The 23038-nt window shown below is 36.3% G+C and overlaps 1 protein-coding gene across 4 annotated transcripts in view; it reads left to right on the forward strand.

Annotated features, from left to right (window-relative positions):
• RGSL1 (regulator of G protein signaling like 1) overlaps positions 1-23038 on the forward strand; it is a 107897-nt gene that overhangs the window by 57721 nt on the left and 27138 nt on the right. For all 4 annotated transcript variants that reach the window (XR_008293063.1, XM_027074402.2, XM_015062873.3 and 1 more), the window contains 4 exons: positions 15995-16100; positions 18992-19185; positions 20501-20618; positions 21046-21157. Coding sequence is in view for 3 of the 4 variants with exons in the window: in XM_027074402.2 (XP_026930203.2) it covers positions 15995-16100; positions 18992-19185; positions 20501-20618; positions 21046-21157 (530 nt within the window). In the remaining variant the exon portion in view is untranslated. The remainder of the gene's footprint in view (positions 1-15994; positions 16101-18991; positions 19186-20500; positions 20619-21045; positions 21158-23038) is intronic.

A 23038-nucleotide genomic window follows, 5' to 3' on the forward strand; every position in this document is an offset into this window, starting at 1 on the left:
AAGTAAAGTCACAAAATGTATTACTTTCAGTCTCAAAACAGGGTGCAGTGAGCCAGGGGAAAAGCATTCCTTCATCATAATTTACCAGTGAGCAGAAGAGAGAACATGAATAGGGTAGCAAACACCTATTACTTATAAGGAGATTGGGGCAGCTGTCACTAATTTTTCATGGACTCAATTCTGAATGGCCATTTTATTTATTTTTATTTTTATTTTTATTTCTATTTTTTAAAATATAATTTATTGTCAAGTTGGCTAATGTGCTCTTGGTTTTGGGGGTAGATTCCCATGATTCATCGCTTACATACAACACCCCAGTGCTCATCCCAACAAGTGCCCTCCTTAAAGCCCATCACCCATTTCCCCCTCTCTCCTGCCACCCCCACCCATCAACCCTCAGTTTGTTCTCTGTATTTAAAAGTCTCTTATGGTCTGCCTTCCTCCCTGTTTGTAACTATTTTTCCCCCTTCCTTTCCCCCGTGGTCTTCTGTTAAGTTTCTCAAGTTCCACATGTGAGTGAAAACATATGATATCTTTCTCTGACTGACTTATTTCACCAGTTCCATCCACGTTGCTGCAAATGGCAGGATTTCATTCTTTCTCATTGCTAACTAGTATTCCATTGTATATATAAACCACATCTTCTTTATCCATTCATCATTTGATGGACATTTAGGCTTTTTTTCATAATTTGGCTATTGTTGAAAGTGCTGCTATAAACATTGGGGTACATGTGCCCCTATGAGTCAGCACTTCTGTATCCTTTGGATAAATTCCTGTTTTTTCAGAGCAGCTGTACCAGTTTGCATTCCCACCAACAGTGCAAGGGGGTTCCCCTTTCTCCACATCCTCGCCAGCATCTGTTGTTTCCTGTTGTTAATTATAGCCACTCTGACCTGTGTGAGGTGGTATCTCAGTGTAGTTTTGATTTGTATTTCCCTGATGACGAGTGATGTTGAGCATCTTTTCATGTGTCTGTTGGCCCTGAATGACCATTTAAAAATATTCCCTGGGAAAAACAAAGTGGAACTTGGGCTGAGAATTCTATTGGGTCCTTATCTAAATGTCCAGAATCTGGGTGTGAGCAGAGCTGTCATACTGCAAAATGCCTAGGCAGATACTCAAAATGGATGTTTTCTCATCATAGGAAGCCACCATTAGGCTCCTTGGTGATTCTAGTGCTGTTCTCATCAGTGCTTTTTCCCCCTACTTTGGCTTTAGTAAAAGGATTGAGCCCTCTGTAGCACATTGTTGGCTGGTGGGCTTTTTATGTAATTGATCTTCTGTAGCAGGCTTGGTTCTAAGAACCATTTGATGTCTTCCTCACTTATTTGTTTTGGCCACTAGAATTTCTACTAAGGGGCACCTTGGTTAAGCATTTAAGTCTTGATTTCAGCTCTGGTCATGATCTTTTAGGAAATCAAACACCATGTTTGAGATTCTTTCTCTCCCTCCCTCTCTGCCCCTCTTCCACTCTCACACTCATGCTCTCTTTCTTAAAATAAATAAACATTAAAAAAATTTTTTTACTTAGTGTGAGCCATTGCTTTCCCCAAACTCCTAAGAGTGAGACAAGCAATGTTGCCTTGCCTCCCAGGATCCCTACCAGCCTCTTAAATCCTATATCCTAGGATAATGCTCTCATCTTAATCAACTCTCCCTTAACCAACTTTATATTTTGTCACCTGTGAGCCAGCACCCTCAGTATTATTCCCATACATTGTCTCCTAGCTTCTGTCAATACATGTTGGCTAGGTTCACTGCTCCCATGAAAGGCTCTCTACCCTAGGTGGAGCAGCTCCTCTTTCAGCTGAGGGCCTCAACTGTGCACCATCAGCAGGCAAAATTCACAGGTTAGGAGAATGAGAGCTTCAAGTCAGACGGGGTGGAAGGGCTCTGAGCTGCACACTACAGCATCTACTGCAGTATTCTTAGCCCAGCAGCTTAGGATATATTAATGTGATTGGTTAGCTCAGTAGTCACAGGGGGAATTTCTATGTCTACTCTGAGTGTGTTTCTCCAGCCTCTACTCCTGTGTACATAGTTTATATACCTTTATTCTGTGCATACCTTAATATTCTCATATTTAACACGATCTTGTGACCTGATTTAATTAGCATGCCCCCCACCCCAATATCTCAACTCTGTTCTCCCTGATGGAAGGAAATGAAGAGCCAAGGTCTCATGTTCCCCGCCCCCCAATATGGTATTAGAAAGTTTCTACTTCAAATCACCTAGCCTCTGTTTTTTTCTCTCTCCTTAGCCCCTATTTGCCTCTTTTTTTAAATAATTACTAATAATTGTGAAGAATAGGAAAAGGAAGAATGATCATCAACTACCCTTTTGAACAAAGGTCACCTCTATGTTACCCCCCAATTTTTAATCCTTTCCTCTTTCCCAAGGAAATGGCAATTTAGTTTTATCTGGTGCTTTAAATTTACATACTTTTTTCATATTTATATAAACTGAATCACACAGTATATACTCCAGTGGCTGGCTTTTTTACCTCAACATTATATTTGTGAGTTCAATCGTGTTGAGTGCAGCAGTTGTTAACTACTTTCAGTAATGCAAAGCAGTTGTGTAACCATCACCATATTTTTTTTCATTATTATCGCCCCCTTCAAGGAACTTTTTAGACATGAATTTTGATGCCATAGGTATACTATGTATCAGTCATATATAAAAAAAGTAAGATTTTTCTGACCCTCCAAAACTAATTTGCACCCTGTTAGGAACAATATCTTCCATCAAGAATGCATGCTGTAGACTATTCTAATATATAAATACACTATTTTTATTTAATTCAAAAGTGATGAATATTTGAGAATTGTTTCAGTTTTTTTGGTGCTAATATGAACATCTTTGTGAATCTTATTTGATGTACATATGAACACATTTCTGTTGAATATGTACCTAGATTTTCTGGGTCATAAGATATGCATATATTCAACTTTGGTAAATAATTCCCAATACTTTTGCAAAGTGTTTGTACAAATTTATGCTCCTATCAACAGGGTATAAGAATTCTAGTTGTTCTACAATTTCACCAATATCTGATGTGCTAAATTTTTATTCTTAGCTATTCTTGTGTGTAGTAATATCCCATTTATTGTTTTAACATTTGTTTTAACATTTATTTCCCTATTTAGTAATAATTTTGAGTGACTTTTAATTTAAAATTCAGTTGGAAATGACCAGATATCATTCTTTCTCATTGCCAAGTAGTATTCCATTGTATGTATAAACCACATCGTCTTTATCCATTCGTCAGTTGATGGACATTTAGGCTCATTCCATAATTCGGCTATTGTTGAAAGTGCTTCTATAAACATTGGGGTACAAGTGCTCCTATGCATCAGCACTCCTGTATCCCTTGGGTAGATTCCTAGCAGTGCTATTGCTGGGTCATAGTGTAGTTCTATTTTTAATTTTTTGAGGAACATCCACACTGTTTTCCAGAGTGCACAAGTTTGCATTCCCACCAACAGTGCAAGAGGGTTCCCGTTTCTCCACATCCTCCCCAGTATCTATAGTCTCCTGATTTGTTCATTTTAGCCACTCTGACTGGTGTGAGGTGGTATCTCAGTGTGGTTTTGATTTCTATTTCCCTGATGAAGAGTGACAGTGAGCATCTCTTCATGTGCCTGTTGGCCATCTGGATGTCTTCTTTAGAGAAGTGTGTATTCATGTTTTCTGCCCATTTCTTCACTGGATTATTTGTTTTTCAGGTGTGGAGTTTGGTGAGTTCTTCATAGATTTTGGATACTAGGCCTTTGTCTGATATGTCATTTGCAAATATCTTTTCCCATTCCATTGGTTGCCTTTTAGTTTTGTTGATTGTTTCCTTTGCAGTGCAGAAGGTTTTTATCTTGATGAGGTCCCAATCGTTCATTTTGCTTTTAATTCCCTTGCCTTTGGAGATGTGTCAAGTAAGAAATTGCTGCGGCTGAGATCCAAGAGGTTGTTGCTTGCTTCCTTCTCTAGGGTTTTGATGGTTTCCTGTCTCACATTCAGGTCCTTTATCCATTTTGAGTTTACTTTTGTGAATGGTGTAAGAAAGTGGTCTAGTTTCATTCTTCTGCATGTTGCTGTCCAGTTCTCCCAGCACTATTTGTTAAAGAGACTGGCTTTTTTCCATTGGATACTCTTTCCTGCTTTGTCAAAGATTAGTTGGAAGTCAGGCAGAGAAAGACAGATACCATCCATATGTTTTCACTTATATGTGGATCTTGAGAAACTTAACAGAAGACCATGGGGGAGAGGAAGGGGAAAAAACGTTACAGAGAGGGAGGGAGGCAAACCATAAGAGACTCTTAAGGACTGAGAACAAATAAAGGGTTGATGGGGGCTGGGGGAGAGGGGAAAGTGGGTGATGGGGGTGATGGGCATGAAGGAGGGCACTTGTTGGGATGAGTACTGGGAGTTGTATGGAAACCAATTTGACAATAAATTATATTTTTAAAAAATGAAGAGTTTGTAGGTGCTGTTCAAGGAATAGGCATAGGGAGGGTATTTACAGGAATGTACTCAGTGATATATTTCAAGGGAGATGATTCAGCAAACATTTCAAAACTCAGGTAATATTTTTAAAGATTTCTTAGAGATTCAAATTGATTTAATTTTGGCAAAATAATAATAATAATAATAATAATAATAATAATAAATAATAATAATGCTTTTGTTAGGCTTCTACTATACTCCTAGAGATTATGATATTCTTCTTTGTTTTAGGAATTAACTTTATAAACTTAATCTGTTGGTTCTGCATATCTGGTAATATATTTCTCGCCAAGAAAAATAAATAAATAAAATTCAATTGGATATGGTTTGTGTGTGTGTGTGTGTGTGTGTGTGTGTGTGACAATATCCCTATTCAAGTCTCTTGCCTACTTTTCTATTTGGTTTCTGTCTTTTTTTTAAGTTGATTAGTATGAGTTATTTATATATTCTATATATGAGTCACCTAGAAGTCACATGTGTTACAAGGATCATATTCTCTCTCTCAATGGTGTCTCTAACAAACGGAAGCTCTTAATTATAATCCAATTAAAATTGATTTCATTGATTTTTTTACTCCAAGGTCATAGAGATATTCATGTTTGTTTTTTTCTGAGCTTCTTTGCTTTGCCTTTAATGTTAAGATCTATGGTCCAACTGGTATTGATTTTTATGTTTGATATGAGATTTAAGGATCAAGCTTTATTTGTTTTAGATATGAATGTCCAATTAACTTACACCATTTATTGAAAAGATTATCCTTTTCCATTGCTTTGTAGTGCCACTTCTGTCATAAATCAAGTGTCCATATCTGCATAGGATTGTTTCTGGACCTTTGGTTGCATTTTTCTATTTGTCTATTCTTGCACAGGTACAACACTATCTTTATTATAAATTTGTAACAAGTAGTAATAAATGGTAGAATTACATCCTCCAATTTCTTTTACTTCTTTAAGATTGACATGGTTTTTCTTAGCCCCTTGTATTTCTATATTAAAGTATTAGCATCACCTTATACATTTCCAGCAAAAAATGGCTCTAGGATTCTTTCCTCCTGCCAGCCCCTAGCAAATGTTAATTTACTCTCTGTCCTCATGGATTTACCTACTGTGCATATTTCGCATATGGAATAATATAATATGTAACTGCTAACTTCTGGCATCTTAGCATAATGTTTTCAAGATTCACACATATTTTACCATATATTAGTTCTTCAATGCTTTTTATGGCTGGATACTATTCTATGGTATGGATATACCACCTTTTGTTTATGAATTCATCTGTTGATGAATATTTGGATTCTTTGTACTTTTTAGTGACTATAAATATTGCTGCTATGAATGTTTGTGTGCAAGTTTTTGTTTGAATACCTGTTTTCAATTATCCTGGTTATGTATCTAGGAGTAGAACTACTGGATCATATTCTAATTCTACATTTAAATTTTTGGGAAAACCACCAAACCATTTTCCACAGGAGGTGCACCATTTTACATTACCATCAGCGATGGATGAGGATTCCAGTTTCTCCATGTCCTCACCAACACTTGTTCCTTTCATTTTCTTTAAATTATAGCCATCCTAATGGATGTTAAGTGGTATCTTACTGTGGTTTTGGTTTGCATTTTCCTAATAACTAATAATGTTGAATACCTTGCATGTGCTTGTTGGCCAATCTTCTTTGGAGAAATGTCTGTTTAAGCCCTTTGCTCAATTTTTTTATTAGTCTGTTTCTCTTTTTGTTCCTGACATGTAAGAGTTCTTTAAATGTTCTAGATACTAGAACTGATGACAGACATATGATTTGCAAATATTTTCTCCCATTTTGTAGGTTATATTTACTATTCTGATCTTGGCCTTTGGTGCACAGTTTTGAAATTTAATGAATTTATCTCTTTCTTTCTTTCTTTCTTTCTTTCTTTCTTTCTTTCTTTCTCCTCTTCCTCCTCCTCCTCCTCCTCCTCCTCCTCTTCTTTGCTTATGCTTTCAATGTCATGTTTAAAAATCTGTTGTCAAATTCATCATCTTGAAGACTTACACCTATGTTTTTTTACAAGACTTTCATAGTTCTACTCTTACATTTATATTCGTTATCTATGTTGAGTTAATTTTTGTGTATGGCTTGAGGAGGGTTCAAATTCATTCTTTTGCACATGGATAGCCAATTATTCCAGCACTATTTGTTGAAGAAACTCTTCTTTCCTCATTGAGTGGTCTTGGAATCCTTGTCAAAAATAAATTAACCATAGATGTGTGGGTTTATTTGGGGGCTCAAAATTCTATTTTGTTGATTTATATGTCTGTCCTTATTCTAGTACCACACTGTTTTGGTTAGGATAGCTTTGTACTGAGTTTTGAAATCAAGAAGTCTGAGTCTTCCAATTTTGTTTTATTTTTTCAAGATAGTTTTGGCTATTTGGGGTCCCTTACAATTCTGGGAGTTTTTTGACCAGCTTTTTGATTTAAAATAATCATTGAGATTTTGATGTGGATTGCACTGAATCTGTAGATCACTTTGGATAGTATTGCCATATTAAGTCTTCTAATCCATAAGCATAGGACATAGTTTCTTTATTTAGGTGTTCTTTAACTTCTTTCAGTAATCTTTTGTAGCTTTCAATTTATAAGTCTCACATCTCCTTGGTTAAATTTATTTCTAAGTATTTTATTCTTTTTGATGCTATTGTAAATGGAACTGTTTTCATTTCACTTCAGAATGTTCATTGCTAGGGTATAGAAATACAACTGATTATTATGTGTGTAATTTATATCCTGCAACTTTTCTGAATTCATTTATTAGCTCTAATAGTTGTTTGTTTTTTTGTTGGTTTGTTTTTTAGACTCTGTAGGATTTTACCTATATAAGATCATATCATCTATGAATAGAAATAGATTTGCTCCTTCCTTTCCAATTTGGGTGCCATTCGTTTCTTTTTCTTGCCTAAGTTCTCTGGCTAGGAATCTCAATACAATGTTGAATAGAAGTGGTGAAAGAAGGCATCCTTTCTTGTTTCTGATATTAGGGAGAAAGCTTTCAATCTTACCATTGAGTTTAATGTTATCTGTGGATTTGCCCTTTATCATGTTGAAGAAGTTCTCTTCTATTTTTAGTTTGCTGGCTGTTTCTGAATTTTGTCAAGTGCTTTTTCTGCATCATTTGAGGTGATAATTTTTCCTTTATTCTAGTAATGTGATGTATTACATTGATTGACTTTCATATATTGAACCATCCTCTCATTCCTGGTATATATCCCACTTGGTTATGGTGTGTCATCTTAATATTCTACTAGATTTGGGGTTGCTAATATTTTCTTGAGGATATTTTCATCTATATACATAAGGGATATTGGTCTATAGCTTTCTTTTTGTATGATGTCTTTATCTGGTTTGGTAACAGAATAATTTTGGCGTCTTAGAATGAATTAAAATGTCTTTTCCACTTCTATTTTTGGGAAGAGTTTGAGAAGAATTGGCATTAACTCTTTTTTTTTTTAATTTTTTTTCAACGTTTTTATTTATTTTTGGGACAGAGAGAGACAGAGCATGAACGGGGGAGGGGCAGAGAGAGAGGGAGACACAGAATCGGACACAGGCTCCAGGCTCTGAGCCATTAGCCCAGAGCCTGACGCGGGGCTCAAACTCACGGACCACGAGATCGTGACCTGGCTGAAGTCGGACGCTTAACTGACTGCGCCACCCAGGCGCCCCAGCATTAACTCTTTAAATGATATGATATAGAATTAACCAGTGAAGCCATGTGGTCCTTGGTTTTTCTTTGTTGGGAGGTTTGTCATCACTGATTCAGTCTCTTGTTATAGTATATTCAAAATTTTTATTTCTTCTTGAGTCTGTTTGATTATTGTATATTTCTTAGAATTTTTCCATTTATCTAGATTATCTAATTTATCAGCATACAATTGCTTATAATGTTTTCTTTTTATTTCTGTGGTTGGTAGTAATGTCTTTACTTTCATTTCTGATTTTAGTAATTTCAGTCTTCTCTTATTTCTTGGTCAATCTAACTAAACAGCAGCTTTTGATCTTTTCAAAGAAAAAAAAACTGTCTTGTTGATTTTTTTTACTTTTCTTTCTTTTGTTTTTCTTTTTTTAGAGGGAGCGAGAGAGAGAGAGAGAGTGCAAGCCGGGGAGATGGGCAGAGGGAGAATCTTAAGCAGGTGCATGCTCAGAATGGAGCCCAAGGTAGGGCTCAATCCCATAAACCTGGGATCAGGACCTGAGCCAAAATCAAGAGTCAGATGCTCAATGGACTTAGCCACCCAGATGCCCCCATTTTGTTGATTTTCTATATTGGTTTTCTATTCCCTTTTTTGTTTACTTCCACTCTAATCTTTATAATTCTGTTTTTCTGCTAATTTTGGGTTTATCTTGCTATTCTTTATCTAGTTCCTAAAGGTGTAAGTTTCAGTTACTGATTTGGTAACTTTTTAATATCTGCATTTACAAGTATAAATTTCTCTTTGAACAATGTTTTTGCTTCATCCCATATGTTTTGGTATGTGATGTTTTCAATTTCATTTAACTCAAAATTATTGTACTTTTCAGCTCCAGAATTGCTATTTGGTTTCTTTTTGCCATTTCTATCTTTTTATTATACTATGTTTGGTGAGATGCCATTCTCTTGACTTCCTTTAGTTCTTTGTCCATGCTTTCCTTTATCTCTTTGAGCATATTTAAGACAGTTGATTTAAAGTTTTGTCTAATAAGTACAATGACCAGATTTCTCATGGACAGTTTCTGTTGTTCTTTTTTCCTGTGAATAGGCCATATATGTTTTTTTTGCATGACTCATAGTTTTTTTTGTTGTTGTTGAAGACTGGACATTTTGAACATTATAATGTGACAAAATCATATTTCCCCCTCTCCTTCAAGTTTGCTGTTGCTGCTTTTGTATGTTGTGTGTGTGTGTGTGTGTGTGTGTGTGTGACTTTTCTCAACAATTTTTGTAAAATCTGTATTCTTTGTTATGTGTGACCACTGAAGTCTGTGTTCTGTTAGCTTATGGGCAACAGTGTTTTGATAGATTCCTTAAATGTCAGAAAGGAAAGAAGGAAGGAAGGAAGGAAGAAGGAAGGAAGGCAGGAAGGAAGGAAAAGGAAAGAGAAAGAGACAAAGAGAAACGAAAGGAAAGGAAAAGAAAAAAGAAAAGAAAAGAAAAAAGGAAAGGAAAATAAAAGAAAAGAAAAAGGAAAAGAAAATAAAAGAAATTAGAAGAAAAATTACTCTACTGGTCTTTGCAGATTGGCTATGTGTTGGAATACTCTTTCAATGCTCAGCCAGGCCATATACAACTCTGCCCTAGCATTCATTTCCCATTTGCTTGGACCTTGAAGTCCAGCCAGACATGAAAGTTGTGGATCTTCTCATAACTTCTGAGCATACATCCAGTTCTGAGCATATGGATAGGTTTTTTAATTCCTCAGTATATGTGGGATCTTTAAAAATCCTTATTACCCCATGTATTTACTTTTACAACTTTGTGTCTGTCTGGTGTCCCAACTGTTGGCCCAGGCTAATGTACCCAGTATTTTTGCCTTTAAATGCTTCCAGCAAATGTCACATGGGATGCATCTCAACCCTAAAAACACTCCAAATAGGGCAAAACAAAGGCTAGTCCTTGTGCAAATACTTCAGGGAGCCAACAGACAACCTCAGTTCACAAGAGACAAACACATTCTTTGAAAATTAGATCCTATTGCTACCTTTGGCAATAGCAACCTTCATCAGGAATGTAAACTGCTGACATATGGCCACCACTGGTGTGGAATGGAGGAATGGTAGGTGGACAACTTAAAATGCCACAGCATTTTCTTACCAGATGCAGCTACTTCTTTATTCCCTAAGCCTTCACTTATTGTTAAGTTCTTGGCCAGATTCAAGAGTCCTGTAAAACCATGATTTTGACCATTTTTGCCACCTCTTTAGTTGCTTTTATGGAAAATGGATACCTGAAGCTCCCTACTTATTATTTTCTGTGATATCATTCCCTATTATACTTTTTTAAAAAGTTTAAAAAAGAGAGAGAGAGAGAGGGAGAGAGAGAGAGAGCAGGGGAGGAGCAGAGAGAGAGGGAGAAAGAGTGAATCCCAAGCAAGCTCCACACTGCCAGTGCAGAGCCTGATGCAGGGCTTGAACCCGTGAGATCATGACCTGAGCCAAAATCAAGAGTCAGATGCTTAACCGAATGAGACACCCAGGCGCCCCCCACCACCATTGTACTTTTTAACCCATAAATTTGGTTTATCCCTCCATTTAAGTTTTTTGAAGTTTCTTTAAATAATTTTTTATAGTTTTTCCATGTAATATTATTTTATAGCTTCCAGTATATTTGTTTCTAGGTCTTTGATGTTTTCTAATACACTTATAAATAGTATATTTCTAAAGTTTCATTTTTAATTTGTGTCTGGCATATAGAAATATAGTTGATTTTTACATGTTTGTCTTGTGCTCCCACTTCCCTAAATTATTCATTCTAAAAATTTGTCTGCAAATTTGTTTGATTTTTATACACACACAGTTGTGCCCTCTACCAACAAAGAGTTTTATTAGTGTTCTCAAATATTTATGACTTTGATTTATTTTCTTTTTTTTTTTTAATTTTTTTTTCAACGTTTATTTATTTTTGGGACAGAGAGAGACAGAGCATGAACGGGGGAGGGGCAGAGAGAGAGGGAGACACAGAATCGGAAACAGGCTCCAGGCTCTGAGCCATCAGCCCAGAGCCCGACGCGGGGCTCGAACTCACGGACCGCGAGATCGTGACCTGGCTGAAGTTGGACGCTTAACTGACTGCGCCACCCAGGCGCCCCAACCTTTGATTTATTTTCATTACCTCATTGGTCTTACTAGATTCTCCATTACGCTTTCAGATAGAAATAGTGTTGGCAAGCACCTTTGTCTTAATCTGAGAGAGGTTTAATTAAAACTTAATTTCTTTAAAATATATAGGACTTTACAGACTTTCTATTTCTTCTTATATCATTTTAATATGTTGTATTTTCTACACACTTATTGATTTCATTTGAAATTTCATATATGTTATTAAGTTGCTTGTGGTACCCTCTTATTACAATTAATTATCTATAAAGCACGTAATGTTGGATGCAATATTTTGTATATGCAACTAGGTGTATTTCACTATGTTCAGATATTCTATATCCTTAATGATAGTTTTAGTTTACATTTGTATCCATTACCAAAAGAGAATTTTTAAATCCCCCACTTGGTGTATTCTTTCTTTCTTTCTTTCTTTCTTTCTTTCTTTCTTTCTTTCTTTCTTTCTTTCTTTCTTCTAAGACTTGCAGTTTTTCCTTTATATTATTAGAGGCTACAGCTCTAGATACAAGCAAATTTGGAATTATAGCTTTCTGGTAGAGCAAATCATTATCCCTAATAACACTTCTTAATTTATTATTTTTCTAATATTGTTATAGTCATTACTTTTCTTTCTGGTTAGTGTTTGCTTGTTATATCCTTTTCCACTCTTTTATTTTTTAATATCTCCTTCTTTTATAGTTAAGGTGAGACTCTTTAAAGCAGAATCTCTCTTTTTTTTTCTTTTTTGGTGTTTTCATTTTTGTTGAATCTAATTTGAGAATTGTCTTTTAATTAAAGTATTTAGGGGCACCTGGGTGGCTCAGTCAGTTGGTTCAGCATCCAACTTTGGTTCAGGTCATGATCTCATGGTTCATGAGTTCAAGCCCCCTCTACAGACAGCTCAGAGCCTGGAGCCTGTTTTGGATACTGTGTCTCCCTCTCTCTCTGCCCCTACCCCGCTCACACTCTGTCCCCCTCTCTCTCAAGAATAAATAAACATTAAAAAATTGTAATTAGTGGGGCGCCTGGGTGACGCAGTCGGTTAAGCGTCCGACTTCAGCCAGGTCACGATTTCGTGGTCCGGGAGTTCGAGCCCCGCGTCGGGCTCTGGGCTGATGGCTCAGAGCCTGGAGCCTGTTTCCGATTCTGTGTCTCCCTCTCTCTCTGCCCCTCCCCCGTTCATGCTCTGTCTCTCTCTGTCCCAAAAATAAATAAACGTTGAAAAAAAAATTAAAAAAAATTGTAATTAGAGTATTAGTCTGATTACATTAACTGTAACTTCTCATGTATTAGGTTTTAAATGCTACCTTACTATATTATATTTGTCCCTTCTGTTCTATGTTCCCTTTTCTCTCCTTTTGGCTTTCTTTAAGATTACAAGTTTTTTTAGATTAATAATTCTATATATTCTTTCTGCTAATGTGTTGTTTTTGCATGTTTTCTTTTTTTAGTGTTTACCGTATAGATTTCAAAATGCATCCTTGACATATTAAAATTTAATTTAAGTTACTGCTTTTACTGCATATATATTACTGTTTTATAAGTCAATATTCATTTAGGCTTACTCACATATCCACTTTTTCTTTCTTTTTCATCATTTCCCACTCCTCTAAGCTGCCTCCAAAAACACCTTTTGCATTTCCTTTAGTGTGAATTTTTAAAGTATTTTTATTTTGGTTTTATTTGTTAAGATTATAGTCTCTGGATATAGAATTCTTGGTGGAATTATTTTATTTTAGCACTTCGAAGATATTATCTTATTATCTCTTGGCATCCTTAGTTCATTTCGAGGAGTCAGCCTGAAGCCTTTACTGATATTGTTTAGTAAAAAGAAATATTTATTTTATTCATTCCACTACCCACCCCCCCATATTTTCTTTTCTTCTTTTCTTTCATGCAATTTTACTATTATGTACCTAAGTATTTATGCTACCTGTGATTTCAGGACTTCTTGAATTTCTGACTTGATGTCAGTTGTCAGTTTTAGAAAATTTTCAATTATCTCTTCAAATATTTGTCCTGCTCCGTTTTATTTCTTCCCTCCTTTTGATAACCTTACTACATATATTTTTGACATTATAGCCATGTGCTTGTCTTATGTGATTTTTTCTTTATTTTCCATATTTTTCTCCATATGTTTCAGTCTGCATATTTGATTTAAATCCTAGTTCAGTAATTCTCACTTTGTTATGCAGAATTTGTAATTAAACCAATTTATTAATTCTTAACTTTCTTAACTTCAGTCATTAAATTTTTTATTTTTAGAATATTTTTTGTCTGATATTCAGTCTATGTTGATATTTTCCTCCTTTTAATTCCTTGAGCTATATTAATAATAGTAACTTTAAAGTCCATATTTGGATTTCATATATCTATTTCAACTATCAATTTTTTTCCCTTGGTTTTTGGTCAGGTCTTTTAAAATACATTGTTATTTCTGCTTTATTTGTGAACATTGTTGGTAAGAAATTTGTAGAGATAATTTGAGGTTCTGGGTAATGTTATGTTTCTCCAGAGAGGATTTTATTACATATCTGACATACAAGTATGTCGCGACCGGCGCGACAAACACCGAGGTCAGGGTCCTGAGGGTAGGGAATGCAAGAAAAAAGAGAGAGAAGAAAGTTTGGGAACAGGAGGGTCCCCTGGGCTGATGGCCCAAGTGACGGCTTTATTGTTGCTGTACACAATCTTTTATATCCAGAATCTTATGGGTCAGGCCATTCTAAGAATAAACAGGTTTCACATAATCGCTGCCAACCAAAACATTTAGTTCTGTGTTTCTTGTGCATTTTCTAGATGGGTCACAACAAGACCTTGTTGATAAGATGGCTAGCAAAATACAATTCCCATGTTTGTTTCTATCTGACTCGGGGTAGAAAAAGGGAGGTAGCATTACTGCCAACACCTGCAGACCACAGGCTTCAGGAATTAACTTTCTCAGCCTTGACAAGGCTTTCGTATGCCCTTGAAAGTGGGGGAATGGGAGGGGGAACCACCGGGTTGGCTAAGTCAACAGGGAACGTTGCTCCTCCGGGTCTCAGCCTGGCGCCAGGGGCGGCCTCCCACATGAATGGGAGGGGGAACAACTGGGTTGGCTGAGTCAACAGGAAACATTGCTCGACCCGGTCTCAGCCTGGCACCGGGGCCGGCCCCCCACACAAGTAGCATCCAAATAACCTTAATCCATTTAGGGATTGAGTTGGTGCAAAGTCAGTTTTTATTCTTTCTGATGGATGAGCTATTTCTGGTTTCCCTTACTTCTTGGGATCCCAATTAAAAGACTGGGGTACTTGTCAGAGCCTTTTCTCCTTTGCTGTTTTCAATTTTGCCTTCTTCTGCCTTGAGAGTCTGCCAAAAACTTTGTTAAATTTTTCAGTAGCAACTGTCTTAATTGATAAGTGTCTTGAGAATAAAAGTAATGCCAGGTTTTTTTTTTTTTTTTTTTTTTTTGTCCATGTTCTAAAGGCCAGTGGTTTTTGTCTTCTGACCTATTGTGGTTTTAACATTATGAATGCCTCTAGGGTGTGAACTTACCTTTCTGGTTTCTAACATCCTCTTTGTTTCTTATTTCTATGTTTTTATTTTTTTGTCTTAATTTTTTACAAGCTTACATGAGTTTTAAAAGGGTTATTTTTTTTATCCAGCATTTATAAGTGTTTGTATTGGAAGTTTTTTGATTTCTTTTGTGTGAATATTTTTTTTTTGTATCTAGTCTTCCATAATCTTGATTTTATTTTTTTCATCTATTCAATTGCATTTATTTAGAACTAGTATATACCTCTATTGCTTTCAATTTTTTTTGTATGCTGTCACTGAAAGTATTACTAAACCGCACAAAAATTATCTGTGAGAGTATACTCTATTTAATAAACATTTTAAAGCATTGACTATATAACTAGGACATGTTCTCACATAAGTAATATACCATCCTTGCCCTTAATGAGTTGAGAGTCTATCTTCTAAAATACTCACCTCAAAGGGCTCTCCTAAAACACTGAGATCCTTGGAATCTGTTGTTCTTCGATAGTAGTGTTTTAATATGTTTTTTTAAATAATGGTTTTTAGATGGCAATAGGGAACCAGATACCCACTCTAAATTGTGTATGGTGTGATAGAGTACCTTTTAAAAAGCTTGCAGTGGGCACAGTGTTTTCAAGAAAGGGAACGATTTCAGTTAAAGTAAGAAGAAGATAGAGGAAATTCTTAACAAAGAGGTCAAGACTCTGTGAGAGTTTGCTGATTACACAGCAGGAGTTCCAGAGGTGAAAGGGCATAGGATGGGATAACAGAGGTGTCAGGGAAGACTGAATGTCATGTAGACTATGGTTTAGTCAAAATGGCTGACTGGGGGAAGGATGGATGACATTTGGTGTTGAAATAAGAAATAAAATAAACTTGGTCTCAGCAGTCTTCTGATGAAGGTGGGTTCTCGGCCTAACAGCCAGCAGACTTAGATAACACAGTTGGAACTGAAGTCAGAGATAAAATCATCCCTAAGTTTCTTTTCAGCAGTAATTGCCTGAGGTGTTGACAGTTGTGGGGACTATGATTTTTCCACATGCACTCAATGTCTGATAAATATCCTTTTTAATTTGTCCCTTCTTATTCTCTGAAATGTTCTTATAATATGGTATTCCCTAATTTTGTGATTTTTCGTTAGATTTCACAGTGGAAATTATCAGAGAACCAAGAGTGGTCTCACCCTCACCTAGGAAAACATCATTTTACAAAAAGACTGGTGTGAGGAAGCCCTCATTAAGACCTAGGTAAGACATAGGATTTGGCTACAGCAATATTCTCCAGACACAAGCCGTCTTCTTTAATCTCAACATGTCTAATGCTGAACTTATCCTTCAGTATATGAGTTTTGTTTTTAATTTTTTTCCATATATAATAAACATACACACAATATTTATTTATTTGTTTTGAGAAAGAGAGAGAGCAGGAGAGGGGCAGAGAGAGAGACAGAGAGTTTCAAGCAGGCTCCACTCTGTCAGCACTGAGCCTGATGTGGTACTTGATCTCATGATGTGGGGATCATAACCTGAGCCCAAACCAAAAGTCGGGCACTTAACCGACTGAGCCACATAGACACCCCCACATTTTGTATTTTAAACCAATTATTTATTTTCTATAATTGAGACCATGCAATATATATTATAAGATAACATTTTTTAACTTAAAAAAACTATCATGGACATCATGATAGTTTGTAGAGTTATATCCCTTTTCATAATACAGATGTAGCATGTTTTTTTATGGACAGTTTAATGAACTTTTTAATGGACATTACATTATTTTTCATTTTTCACTGCTATAAATAGTGTCACAATAAACATCCTGGTATATATATTCTTGCCTATTTCTTTTTCTGTATTGTGTACTATTGTAGTAACCTCCTAACTGGTTCCTTATTTCATGTCTCTCCCCTTATAATAAATCCTAGAATCAACTTATTAAGGTCTCACTTCTAGGAAAAAACTCTGTGGCCCTTTCTTTCAGAAGTGTCCACTTTTTTCTCCTTACCTGAGCACAAGTGCCACCTCTACATAAAAAGTTCTTCAGATGTATGTCGCTATGACTTCCCTCTTCTCTGAGCACTACATCCCTAAAATACAACACAAAGTACTTACTGTGTACTACTTTTTACTGCTCTTTATTTTTTAGGTATCTTTTCCATTTTCTTGGACTTGACTATGATTTTCTTATAGGCCATGCCATTCATTCAATCATTCATTTTTTTTTATTCAATAATTACCTATTAATGACTAGGTATATGAAAAGTCCTTAAAGAAGATAAAGATAGAGTAACACATACAAATTTGGTAGTCAGAGTCACTGGGAGAATATTTTGAATAGAGAAAGCTCTCCAAAGTATGCTTTCAGTTACTGATAACATTCATTGAGGATGATAAGTCCTGTCTCTCTTCTAAATACTCTAGATAGATCTTCCTTCTTTTGAAGGAAATGAAATTGTTCTCTGACCATTAATCATTTATTTCTTTTGCTGTTCCAGTTTGCACCACTTTCCACTGTGTCTATAGAAATACCTATTCTATTTAGCTAAGTATCACAGAAGTGTTATCATCCGGTTTCATGTCTTCAGTTAAGACCAAAACAGAATGCCCCATGGATCCCACAGTTGCATTTCTCTTTAACCTTGTCCCTAGCCCTTGTTCAGTGCAATAAACAGTTATTGAACATATACTGTGTCCCAGATACTAATGTTACAAAAATGAAATATATTTCCTACCTTTACAAGGCTGACCTTAAAATTTCATAATAAAATATTGGATAATTACTATAAGGGTATAGGAAAGAGAAGTAAATTTTGAGTAAGGATTAGGAAAAGTTAAACTATCAGAAGAGACCCCAAACTATATGTACAATTTCATGTGCATGTGCAAAGAAATGAGAGTATTTTGAGGGTAGGGCTAAACCTTCCAAGCTAAAGAAATGACACAAACATAAACTCACAAATATAAAGGTATTTAAAAACTTGAAAATAGCCCAGTGGTGTTAAAGCATACAATGCATGGGGTGAAGAGACATAAATTATAACATTAGAAAGCCAAATTGAGACCAAATAACAAAAATAAAGCCTTAAAAGAATTATTAAGGAATTTATGTTGATTAACTGGAAATGAGAATTTCTTGAGACTTGTTGGAACAAGAGTAACAGAGATACCTTTTATATGATTTAGAAAACAGTACCCAGGCAGAAGTGGTAATGATACATATACAGGAGTCAGAACATCACAGACTGAAGACAGAAATATTAGTTAGAAGGTTGTTGCAGTTGTTCATACAGGTGATATTAAAAACTTGAATTAGGGATATCTGGGTGGCTCAGTTGGTTAAGATCAGAGTTTGGCTCAGGTCATGATCTCACAGTCCGTGGGTTTGAGCCCTGTGTCGGGCTCTGCGCTGACAGTTCAGAGCCTGCTTTGGATCCTCCATCTGTCTCTGCTCCTCCCGCTGTCACATTCTCTCTCTCCTTCTCTCAAAAATAAACATTTAAAAAAACCTTGAATTAAACAGTGGGAGTAGAAATGGAAGGGAAGATACAGACTTTAAGACCACTGAAGAGGAAGAATCAGACTTCTGGAATGGTGGAGGAAGAACATCACAAATTGTCTCCCCATAAAAGTAATGATAAAGGGGCACTTGTGTGCTCAGTTGGTTAAGCTTCTGACTCTTGATTTTGGGCCAGATCGTGATCTCATGGTCATGAGATCCAGCCCTGCACTGGATCTTAAGATCCTCTCTCTCCCTGTACCCCTCTCTCCTGCTCCCTCCTCTCTCTCTTAAAAAACAAACAAACAAAGGGCCATATTTCATTCTTCCTCATTGCCAAGTAATATTCCATTGTATATATAAACTACATCTTCTTTATCCATTCATCAGTTGATGGACATTTAGGCTCTTTCCATAATTTGGCTGTTGTTGAAAGTGCTGCTATAAACACTGGGGTACATGTGCATATAAAATTTTAAATTTATCTCTAAGTAAATAGTAACCAATTTTTTCACCCTGTTTTTTACACACAGCTAAAGGCCTCACAGTCTGGGAGATGCCCTTTCCCATTCCATAGTTGGAGCAGAATCCAGGTTTACCATACCTTTCTCTTCACCAACGATGCTTTCTTGTTTTCCAGAAACTTGACAGAAGTCCTCCTAAATTCAAACCACTTGGAATTCTTCAGGGAGTTCCTCAAAGAACGGAAGGCTGATAGCCCCTTGAAATTCCTGATGGCCATACATAAGATCAGTATTGAGACAAATGAAAAAATTTACAAGTCTCTCTTTGAAAATATAATCAAGACTTTCTTCCATGGCAAAGTCTCTGCTGGTATGCATCATGTTCTCCTGATATTGTTTCCTTTTCCCTTTAGTATTTTAGGAGAAGAGTTTGACAGAAAACCTGTCTCATGTGAGTCCCCTGAAAGAGCAGAACAGAGCAGTGGCCGCACGAGCAGTATTGAGATAAAGATTAAGAGGGACAGTAAAAACAGAGAGCAACAATAATAAAACTAAAGTATAATACTAGTATGGGAAGCCAAATGCAAGACACTTGTACTTATATGTGAAATATATCCTTTCATTTAACTGTGTTCAACACTGAAAATAGGATCTTATTTAATCTCTATAAGGTAGGAATGAATAGATCCATTTTACTAATGAGGAATATGAAATTCAGAGAACTTGAATTCAAACTCAAGTCATCTGACCCTTAAATCAACTAGACAGAAATTAAATACAAAAACAAGAGTTAGCTATTTGTAAAGTTGGAGTTCCCACGAACTATGGGTTGTAGAGAGAGTTGTACTGGGAAAGAGAAAACTGTCTCCCTGAAAATCTTTATTTTATTAATTTTGTTTTCTTGTCTATGGAGGGAGGGCAATCTGACCTATGTAAATTCATCTTGACCAGAAACAAAAGTTGCAAGTAAAGTATTGACCTATATAATTTTAGAGGAGAAAAAGAGAGGTGAGCATAATTCTATCCTCAAAGTAAACAAATCTATAGCAAAGCAACGAAGATAAAGCCTTTTATTTTGGCACAAATGAACTGGTGTGTGTGTGTGTGTGTGTGTGTGTGTGTGTGTGTATTTGCTTGTGGCAATCTAGATCAGGTTATAAATTTTATGAAAGTAAAAAGAGAGGTACAACTGGCAAATCTTTACTTGTAAGAAATATTTATTTGTTCAGTCTCAGGAAGAAGACAAAGAGGAGTATGTAGATCTTGTCCTTGATAAGTTCTCAAGTCTTATTCATGAACAAAATAGTCTCTGAACACCTGGAGAATTATATTGCCCTCGTGATACTTATTTGTAATCTTGGATTCCTCATTTACCCAACAGTTTAACATTAATCCTTTACTGTTCTGCTCTCTTCCTAAACCAAAAACTTTAAACTAGCTGCAGAGATGAGTCCTTTAAATATTTCTTTCCCCTTAAGCACTCATCTTAGAAACTTGAATGGAAGTAAACCAGGACTGTATTTGCTCTGCAACGCTCCTCTGAGATTTTCAAACAAATTGGAGTGAAGAGTTCAGAGTCTAACCAGATTGAGAATAAGGGACAGACTCTAAGATGAAAAACACACGAACTACCTCAGAAATGGTAGAAGAGAAGATGGGGACTTTTTCTCTCTTGCATTTTTTAGAAGTAATACTGCAGTGTGATGCCCCTATTATACAAGAAATCTCTCACATGCGTCATGTCAGCACAACTACATTATTAACGCTACAGGGATATGTCATGAAATCTCTAGAAGAAAAGTGGTGAGTATTGATCAGTGAACGCCGTGGTTCTTTCTGGACCTGCACAGGGGCTTCTGAAAGCCATAGTACTGAAAGAGTCTCAAATTCCAGAAGTTCACTGCCAGGGCTTCCTTGCAAGAGAAAAGGCAAATTTATCTTGAATCCTCTACTTACTTACCTGCTATGCACATGCATTGTGCACACACGTCCAAACACACACACTTCAGTTCATTTACTTGAACAAAGAACAATACAGTATTGATTAGGAAGGATAGGCTGACATTAGCAAAGGATTGAAATTGGAAGAAGAATATTTGTAAATGTCTCACTATTCCCCAATTCCCATTTTCTCGACTTCCTCCAAAAGCTGAGATAGGTTTGCCTTGACTGTTACCTTTTATGTAGCAGGTGTTTGCCTTCTTTGATGTCCTTGGTCTCCTTTTGGCAGGTTTAAAGATTACCAAGAGCTGTTCCCACCTTACCCTCAGGAAGGGGAGCATATTGAAGTTCAAACTTCTAGGAAGCCCTCAAAGACAACAACTTACCTACAGGAATCTCAGGTCAGTGAGGAAGAGAGTGAAGACAAGACACTGGGAACAAAAAAGCACTGCTTAGGCATTGTCAACCATGCAAAACAGTTTCATTGTTAGCTTATTTATTCACCAAAACAACTACTCTTTTGGATAGGTTTCTTAATTCACATTTACAAAGATGAATTCTGAGGCCCAGAGAAATTGTTACAGTGGGAATTTAAGAAAATCCCTGGCTTCACTCTCTGTGACCAAAACCAACTGAGTGATAGACATAAGGTTTAGATACATGGAGATCAAAATGTCAGTGTTTTTTTTTTAATTTTTAAAGTTTATTTATTTATTTTGAGAGAGAGAGAGAGAAAGAAGTAGAAGGAAGAGGAGGAGGAGGAGGAAGAGGCAGAGAGAAAGGGAAAGAATCCCAAGCAAGCTCCATGCTGGGGCTCAAACTCATGAACTGTGAGATCTTGACCCGAGCAGAAACCAAGAGTCAGAGGCTTAACTGACTTGAGCCACCCAGGTGCCCCCAAAATGTCAGTGTTTTTACTGCTGAAAGCTAGTTTGAAGGACATGGATTGGCTGTGAAGCCAAATGGGTTTAATAATCCTCTGCACCCAAATTAAACTTAGTTACAAGTCCAATCACTGGTAAAATGGAGCAACTCAGGCCTGCATTTACTTGAGTGAACCCCTTATGAGTGACAAAGGGCAAGCCTAAACACAGGTATCCTTCAAACAAGAGACTCCCAGAGAGAGAATGCAGGAGGCTGACAGTAGAACATGTCCATTTTCTCCTTCCAAACCTATCAATTATTTAACCCATTCTTTCTCCATGGGAGGAGAGCAAAGGGAATTTTTTTCCAGCTTACACAAAAGTACTTTAATTGACAGTATATAATTCTCCAAAATACAGTTTTGTAAGGAAATGGCAATAATACAGTTTTTACAAAGAAGTTTCTCAGTAAATCCCAGAGTACTTCAGACCTCCTCCACTAAGATGCATGCTCCCCAAGACAGGAATGTTATTCAGGAAAGTCTCTTCATATGATTTGAGAAAATATTTATGCTTCCTTTAAATAATCACTTGCTCAATGTGTTGTAGAGTTGATTAGTATCAGAAAAATTTGAGCCCAGCTCCATCTGACTCCAAAAATCGTGCTAAGATTTCTGAAAATAATGCCTAAGCCCATTGATCCTATACTCCAGATATGAAAACTTCTGCTCCTTCCTTTCTCCTCTTTATTTTCTCCATGTATGAGTCAACTCCATGTCAGGATACCATGAATGATCATGTAGGACATTAAACAGAGTATTGCACTCAGAACCAGGAGACTTCGTTTTAATTTCAGGTCTTACAGTTGCTCTTAGATAAGAAAAGATGAAAAGAAACCAACATGGATTTAGTGCCTATTTTGTGCCAAGCACTGCATTAGACTTTACATGTATAATCACTAACCCTCACCACAACCCTGAAGGCTGTTGTTTCTATTTTACACATGGAAACATTAAGACACAGATTGAATTGACCCAAATTACACAATTAGGAAGAAGCTAGACTCCAGATGGAAAATTTCTGATCCCAAATCCAGCCACTACATGGCTCTCTAAAGCCATGCTTACACTGAGGATTCCACTTTGTAGAATGAGACAACTGAACTAGTTGATCAATAAGATCATTTCTGGCTCTAAATATCAATTTGTCAAGGGGCAAATGAATTACAGAATGGTCACTGGGTATTATGAAACAGATGAGGAATTTATAAAATGCATTTGTGTGTGTGTGTGTGTGTGTGTGTGTGTGTGGTGTGCGTGTAATTATATTTTTCTCTTTTTAATGATTAGAAATGTTTTTATTAATTTCCTTATTTCTTCAACACTTCAAATCTGCCCAAGCCATTATTCTCTTCTTGTG

Source organism: Acinonyx jubatus, chromosome E4 (assembly GCF_027475565.1).
Source record: "Acinonyx jubatus isolate Ajub_Pintada_27869175 chromosome E4, VMU_Ajub_asm_v1.0, whole genome shotgun sequence".
NCBI lineage: Eukaryota > Metazoa > Chordata > Mammalia > Carnivora > Felidae > Acinonyx > Acinonyx jubatus.